The following is an 8,452-nucleotide window of genomic DNA, read 5'->3' as shown; positions in this document are numbered from 1 at the left end:
GTGGAAATAGAGTTATTTTATTCAAGTGTGACTAGTGGGATGTAATCAATAGTGGAAGGGGAATGAAGAAGGATGAATATGGGTTCACGTGTTTGAATTTTGAACGTACCATATGCACAGATGAACCATTTGTGCTTGCATCTCAAGCAAAACAAGTCTTCTATGTTCAAAATTCAAATGAGGAAAATTGGCACACCGTTGTAGAGATACAAACTTGAGGGGTTTATGATATGAATCAGAAAGTATCTACTAATGATCCAGAGCCATATCAACAACTTATAACACTTCATAGTCAACGTGATGTGCATGAGTTGATCGAGAATGATTTAATCAATTGGGATAGAAATGATATTGTAGGAGAAACTATCCAAACAGATGTTCTACTATCACGACAAAAAAACATTGTTGAAAGAGATAATGAATTCATTCATGATGATGATATAGATGATGTGTAGCTAATAGTATTGGTAAGTACATAAATATATACTTACCAGATATACAAATTGTAATTTATTTCAATTATTTATGTAACTTATTTTGTATTACTTTTTCTAATTTACTTTATTATGTAGGAAATGTCACATCGAAGAGGAATAGTACAAATAGTGTCTCCAGAAGATGAGTTGGACAATCTATAACAACTCTTAGACATACAACCTGCTACAACTACTACTCCTAGTAGTTCTGATCCTTCTGATTCTTCAGATCCTTCTGTTGTTGGTATGATTAAGAAGATTATGTTTAACTTTACATATGATAAATGTGTTTACATATATTTAATTTCTTGAATGATAGGTTTTTAATGTTTAATTTTATATAAGATAAGTAAATTATGTTTCTTTTAATTTCATTATTACTCTTAATAGGTTCATCCTCTAGCAAAAAGAGGACACGTGGCCTAACACGTAACTTAGATTTACTTAGTATGAAACCCGGGGAAAAAAAACTACATGATTCAATACCAGAGGACAAGTTGTTTATGATGGAAAAGGGGAAAGATTGTCAAGCTATATGGGAACATTGGTGCGATCTCAACACAATGTACCCATCCAAGTTCAAGATTGGAATCATGTTAGTGAAGATGTGAAAGAAAAGATTTGGGCCTTAGTATTGGTATATGCTAGTTACTATTCAATCTAAATTGTAATGTTATTTTTTAAAAATGATACCTCTTATTTAAACATGACATTTTAATGCAATATAGGAAAAATATGAACTAGAAGAAACATGTAAGAGCTACATTCTTCAATGTTGTGGAAATTTGTTTAGAAAGCTATAGAAATAAAATGAAGGCCAAGTATTATAACCCTTATAATACAGATGAGGAGAGATTGTGCCATCGACCTCCACACTTATCGGAAGATGATTGGAGGTGGCTCATCCACTTTTGGGGTACACCTGAGGCCAAGGTAAAGATAATGATCTTTTCTTGATAATGTATCTTATGATACTCATATTCACAAAAAATGATATTTATTAGTTATATCTAACCTAATACTTCATGTATATAACTTTTATTATGTTTCTATTACCTATATAGGTGACTTGCTATTTTTTAATTGATGTAGGATATCTCAGAAAAAAACAAGACAAATAGGGCAGAACAAGTGATAAAGCATACATCGGGATCAAAAAGTTATGCTCAAATTCGATATGAACAGGTTGAAATTTATTATTAATATGATTTGTTTGTACATAAATAATTCATCATAAATAACTCAATTGTTTTACTTATAAGAATAGGCACAAAAGAAGGAGGATCAAAGTGAGCCTAATAGAATTGAGATGTTTGCCCTGACACACACAAGAAAAGATGGGACGCCTGTTGATGATCATTCTAAGGAGATTATGGTAATGAAGTAAATAAATTTTATATACTTGTATTTCAGTCATAGCCTCATACTAAATTATTTTAAAAGTCTAAAAATTTTTTATTTTTTATTTTTTATAATTCTAGGATCAATTTCAACAATTACTATCTCAACCTGAGGGGACATCTTCTTCTACTTCTGCATCATCTGGAGCATCTACGTATGTAGATGAGATATATACTCAAGTCATGGGTCCAGAGAGGCATGGTCGTGTTTGAGGGTATGGATTTGGTCCTACTCCTACCTCAATCTTTGGTTCTACTAGTAGAAGACGATCAAGAGTTATTCTTTCAACACAACTTGAAAACGCCCAAGAGATGCTAATAGCTACAGAACAAAAGTTTACAACTACAACTGAAGAACTCTCAAATGTGAAAGATGAACTCTCACATGTGAAAGAAACATTTGAAGAGAGGTTGATAGAAGTTCAAAAGAAGACATGTGAAGAAGTGAAAGAAGAGTTTGAAGAAAAAATGATGGAAATGCAAAGAAAAATGCAAACACAAATGCAAGAACAGATGATGCAAATGATGCAACAATTTCAGCAAAAACAGTAGACATTTGAAGATTTTGCTACATCTTTATATGATAGATTCTCTTAACTTTTTTTGAAGATTATGCTACTTATTTATATGATAGATTCTCCTAACTTTTTTTGCTTTCTATGACTATTATGTGATGTTTGGTTGGTTGATTTGTTATATTATGTTAGAATATGAAACTAAATTTGAATCTCTTTGTTTTTTGTTTGTTTGGTTTTTTTTTTTTTGTTATATTATGTTTTTTTTTATTTAATGACTTATATTGATATATAAGTTTTTAACTAGCTTGGAATAATTGATTGTAATATATTGAAATTGGTTTAATTGTTTAATTGCATATACAGGTCTAAAATGGGTTTGTTTGGGTTTATAACAGGTTTGGGAAATTTTAATTTATAAAAAACCAATGTCCAAAATATAACATATTTTAGCCACTAAAAAATTGTGACCATAAGTGTGCTTTTAGTCACACTTAAAATGAATCGTCACCAAAAGTTAGGGATAGCGGCCATAATAGACTTAATGTTTAGTCACAGTCACTTAATTACCGTGACCATATACCTATATTTAGTCACGGTTAGGGGTATTGACCATGACAAAAAGTTGACATTTGGTCACGGTTAGGGGCATTGACCGTGACCAAAAGTGACATTTAGTCACGGTTAGGGTACTGACCGTGACCAAAAGTTTACATTTAGTCACGATCGATAAATTTTACCCGTGACTATAAGTGCACATTTAATCACGTTCATTATTTGACCGTGACTAAGGGTTAAACATATAGTCACGGTTTATTACCTGACCGTGACCAATACCTTTAGCTACGCCTCATACTGTGATGCTCGGTCACGGTTTCATAAGATCGCGACAATAGGTTTTGGTCACGGATATATACGATTTGGTGACGGTTGACAACCGTCACCAAAAATCCTATTTCTTGTAGGTACTAATGAAAAGTAGATTGAATCGAAAATCAGGCACAAACAAAACGTTTTTACAAATTATATTATTAGAAAAAGGAACATAACCTATTTGGGTTATGGAGATAGATGAACCATTTGGCAAAGTAACAAAAGAATTGGCTAAGGAATCAACATAAATAAAATAATTCAATTAACAACAAACATGATGGGTTGCACCCATATCGAGTATCCAAGAATTTGATGGAAAAAAAAAAGAAATAAAGAAGTAGAAAAAAGGTATATACCACTAAAGTTAGATACCGAGGGACCAGACTACTACAATTGTGATTAGGTATTGGCACTTCCATGGAACTACGAACTCAAAAGTGTAATAAGTTGTTGGCACTGAGTTGAAATTAAGACACTTAAAACAGAATCAGAGGAACTTGATCCTTCAGATATAGTGGAGTTGGTCTAATTCACATGAACCTTTGGATTTGAATTTATATTCGAGAGGGTAATCGTACAACTTATAGTATTTGTCCATTGTATGTCCTTAAATATTGCAGTGAGAGCATATAGGTTTGTTATTCGATTTCACATTTTGATTGACTGATGAAGCAGCAACAAGAAGACTTAATTAATTTCCAAACATGGGATCAAGGCTTGGAATTCTAGAATTAATAGAACGTTGATGTTCCTCTTGAAAAACCAATGAGAAAACCTTGCTAATTGGAGGTAATGGATCCATGAGAAAAATCTGACCACAAGTTGGAGCATAAGATTCATTTAAACCCATAAGAAATTATATCATGTATTCCTTCTGTTGAAATACAAGCCAAGCCCTCATAGCTCCACAATGACAGTTAGGTAGAGACTGATAATCTTTCAATTCATCCTATAAAGTTTTGAGAAGAGTATAATATGTATTCACATATAATGAACCCTAATTTTAACCAATAAACTGTTGCTTAATTTGAAAAACCGTGGCCCATTACTCTGGTGAAATTGATCATGAAGATCGCTCCACACTTCAATAGTAGTCTCAATATAAAGTAAGCTTTCAGCTATTTCCTTAGCTATAGAATTGAGAATCCAAGAGATTACCATGCTATTACAGTGAGTCCAAGGGCCAAAAAAAAGATCTTCTTCCATTGGTTGCAAAATCGAACCATCGATGAAGCTGATCTTGTTATTCACTGTGAGTGTTGTATGCATTACGCGACTCCAAGTGTTGAAATCGGGTCCCATCAGTGGGTGAGAAACAAGGATAAGTCTTGGATGATCCTCATTTTGAAGGAAATTACAACTGAATGAATCCTCCAAATGCGCAACATTCGAGTTGTCGACGATTGAGCAATTTGAGCTGCTGTTTTATGCCATTAGATTAAGCACAACATAGAAAATGGTGGAAGAAAACACTTTGATACCATATCAGAAAAAAAAAAGGGAAATAGAAGAAAATGATTCTTCATTAATTGAATTGAAAAGTTACAGAGGAAAAAAATAAAGAAAATATCAATAATGTTGTATTTACATAATGCTCAATTTCAGTATCATGTAATGCCTTCACAACTATATCAAAGAAATTATGTACTAGAAACTGACATTCAAAATTGCAAAACAATCTCATGCAAAATTGTCCAACAATCCTCACAATGCATTAGCCAAACTTTTAAAATTAAATTCTCATTCCTCAACTTTTCTAATATTTGACAAAAATATGGCTACTCATGGAAACGAGGTTTGATTAACATTTTAATTATTGAAAATGAAGTGGAAAAAAAAAAGAATATGGGTTATAAATTAGGTTTTTTAATGATCTAATTTTATTAGAAGACAAAGAAGTGTGATAAAGATGAGTCCCGATATAAAAGATCTAATATTCCATAAAATTCACTATTTTAGAATTTGTTCTTTCTTTGATGGGACCCTTAAAAAAGATTATTCATTACCTTGGTAAGAGTGGTGGAATCGTTGTTTGATTTTATTTATTTATTTATTTATTTTTAATATCCTCTTTCCTTGGATTAGTACTCAAACTCATATCTCAAAAGTTCAGTATGAAATTTGAAGGAGATCAATTCTTTCAAATTAAAATTAGTAATTGAAGTTACAGAAAATTGGAGCTAGAAAATGAGATAGGTTAAATTTGAAAAGTATTCTATTAGGATAGCTATGTTAAATTCATTTTGGTTTTGTATAGCACAAAAAACGAATTATGTTTGTGTATGTGCTCCCGGGAACGATATGGTACTCTATTCCATTACATGGATCAGGAGTAATAAAAAAAGCCAGACCCAGACCCAACAGTTACATAGAGTGACACCCCACCGTTGAAACTCTCCAAAACTAGCATGCATCGATGGAAATCCTCCTCGAAAATGTTGATTTCAAGATGGTAAGTTATAGAGTTGGACGATGATTAGAAGATCTTAATCCTCCTGGAACCCTAGAAGAAAAGTTTCTTGTTTGTTCTTTCTTTACCAAAAAAATGCTTTCTCTAGGGTTTTCAAGAACCCTAACCCCAATGAGAGATGATTTCCCTTTCTTTTATTTAGGTTTGTCCTAACTTCTTTATTGTCATGTGCTATCTCCTAACAAAAAAATCACATTTTTCGAGTGTTATTGAATTCTATTTTGTTTTCCTCCTAAATCTTGATTTCATCATCCTGATCCTAGATGATTCCCCTATACTAGATGCAACCTCTCCAATAGAAAAATGTCTTTGTTTGAATCCTCTAGAAAGCATTGGTAATCTCTTTTCAACAACTCACCTGCCTCGTGGTTCATTTTAAGACAATTGTAGCTTCTTTCCAAAAATATGAGAAATGGTCCAAATGCATGCTCCCAAGAACTCCCTCTGAATGCATGACCTCACCTACTACAATCGTATGACTCTCCTCTTGTGCTTGATGAATGGTTGATGCCAAAAAATGGGTGTCTCCACTAGTCACATGCCTCTCATGCTAGTGCCTAGTGATCGCCATGACGATGATGTTGCTTCTTTGTAAGGCCTGTGATGATGATTCCCCTCACATGAGACCAAAATGTGTGATGATGTGAAGATTCTCCCAAGTTGTTGATAGTGCCCATAATTTCCCATGCAACCTCATAAAGAAAATTTACATATTACTAAACATAAGACAAATCACACTAACAAGAATTAAAATTCATTTCATGTAAAAAGTAAATCTAAGATTAGTTCTCATGCAAAATTTAAATACATTAGCATGTGATTCAAAATTAAAAATAAATTTTATTTAACCAAAAAATTAAAAATTAAAGTTACATAATCAACAATAAAAAAGTATCAAACCAAAATAATCAAATGTCAAAATTTTCATTTCATGTACACAAAAATCAAATTATCTATCACATGAAATCAAATATCAAAATAGCCTATATAATAAATAATGATAATAATAATTAATAAATCGATTCAAAATTCCCATAATCCTAAAATCAAACAATGGAAAACAAGAATCACCTAAATGCACTAAAATAAAATCAATCAAACAAAATCCTAAAAAAAAAAATCAGAAATCACTAACAAATCATAGTAAAGATCCCTAAAACGTCCCCCTAAGATATCTCCAAAGAAAAACCAAAGACTATGACCAAAAGAGACACAATGGACCACCCATGAGGACTAAAAAATGGATCGAAAAATGACCCTAAGTGTGCAGCTAAGTGACAAATGATGGATTGGTGCATACTCTGAATAGCATGTGTTAAGAGAATAAAATGGAGGGTATACAAATCTCTTTCTTTTTATTTGAACAAAACTAAGCATTTTATTTGGTTGCACATGCGTTGCACATTTTTTATTTTTCCTTAATAAATATTTGTCTCTTATTATTGATATAATTTTGTTTAACTTAGATGAACAATTGAAATCCTATTTTTCTTTAATAAAGTGTTTATCAACTTTAGTTATATCATTGTGAATTGGGTTATAAGTTATACTTATAGCATAAGTAATTTCACAAAGATATTAATTACAAGAATAGAGGATAGATGATTTTACATAGCAAATAAGAAAGGCCAACTCTGTGGCTATTAAATTTTCTATTGATGTGAATTTGTTGTCATTTCGCACAAAATAGCATAAAAATAGATAATCTTCTAAATTTTTTTTGGGACCCGAAAGAAAGTTATCATACCAATTGATGGCTTTCAATATCTTGGATAATAAAGGTATAATCGGTGTAAACATCTTTTATACTTCTATCAGTGAAATTAGATACTAGAATAAAATGTGCAAAAGTTGTCTAACAATCCCCATTAGCTAGGACAAAAGGCATAAAACAATTATAATTTTTCAACTTTTTATGTAATTGCTAGAAATATGGTTGCTCACATAAATAAGGTTAATTTTTTTATTCTATAAGCAATTAATTGCCTTTTTTCTATAGGGTCAGATAGAGGATATAGGAATTTGGTGAATCCTATGTCAAGTTGCATCTAGATGCCCATGTTCTTAATGAAATGTGGTTTGGTTTTTTAAATATGATTCATAAGATATATCATAGTTTTAGGATTAAAGTGGTTGTTTGTGATAGGTAAGTACTATTGTATTTATTTGTTTTTAAATTTTAATGATGAATTTATTTTAGTTCTAGTAATTTAATGTTACCTAATATTTCTATAGTTCTTACAAACTCCTTAATTAATAAAGAGGATGTATACTTTATTTAATTAATGAAAGGTATATGAGATTAATTTCTTTATATCATGTAATAATATTTTGTATGTAGACTTTTAGATATTATTATATTATATAGATTCATTAGTTTAATAATATAAATTTTGTATAATGATCTGATTTGAAGACAACTGTTCTTATTAACATAACCTTACAAGAAAACAACTATTACTACTCACTATTCATCTAAAATTATAATTTGTATGATTCATGCTTTTACACTTTGCATGATGAAAAAAATATTTAAGAAGATGAATATGTCAATTGATATTAAGAATCACATTGAACATATGATAACTGTGGACCTCGTATTTTGCTCGATGCTTTCCTACTTGATGGTGAACTCGCTTTTTTATTTATCAAAGAATTTATTTTTAGAAAAGACTTGGAGTCATCACTTATTTTTGTTTTATTTTTAAAGGGAAAACA

The 8,452-nt window shown here is 31.0% G+C and overlaps 1 protein-coding gene across 1 annotated transcript; it reads left to right on the top strand.

Moving 5' to 3' along the window:
• Positions 1-515: 515 nt before the first annotated feature.
• LOC104881568 (uncharacterized) lies at positions 516-2,605 on the top strand. The gene is made up of 6 exons (XM_059742898.1): positions 516-720; positions 867-1,113; positions 1,205-1,409; positions 1,569-1,661; positions 1,744-1,851; positions 1,958-2,605. The coding sequence occupies exons 3-6, from the start codon at positions 1,287-1,289 to the stop codon at positions 2,087-2,089; spliced, it is 456 nt and encodes a 151-aa protein (XP_059598881.1). The 5' UTR covers positions 516-720; positions 867-1,113; positions 1,205-1,286; the 3' UTR covers positions 2,090-2,605.
• Positions 2,606-8,452: the final 5,847 nt, after the last annotated feature.

The sequence above is a fragment of the Vitis vinifera genome, chromosome 14, assembly GCF_030704535.1.
Source record: "Vitis vinifera cultivar Pinot Noir 40024 chromosome 14, ASM3070453v1".
NCBI classification, from domain to species: domain Eukaryota; kingdom Viridiplantae; phylum Streptophyta; class Magnoliopsida; order Vitales; family Vitaceae; genus Vitis; species Vitis vinifera.
The sequence above is the reverse complement of the archived record's forward strand: the minus strand, read 5'-3'. Positions and strand labels throughout refer to the sequence as shown.

What these genes read in the sequence shown, in the direction of transcription:
- LOC104881568 (XM_059742898.1), top strand. Translation starts at nt 1,287, where the DNA reads ATGAAGGCCAAGTATTATAACCCTTATAATACAGATGAGGAGAGATTG. An exon ending in GGGGTACACCTGAGGCCAAG is followed by an intron (nt 1,410 to 1,568) that starts GTAAAGATAATG and finishes TAATTGATGTAG; the next exon opens with GATATCTCAGAAAAAAACAA. An exon ending in ATCATTCTAAGGAGATTATG is followed by an intron (nt 1,852 to 1,957) that starts GTAATGAAGTAA and finishes TTATAATTCTAG; the next exon opens with GATCAATTTCAACAATTACT.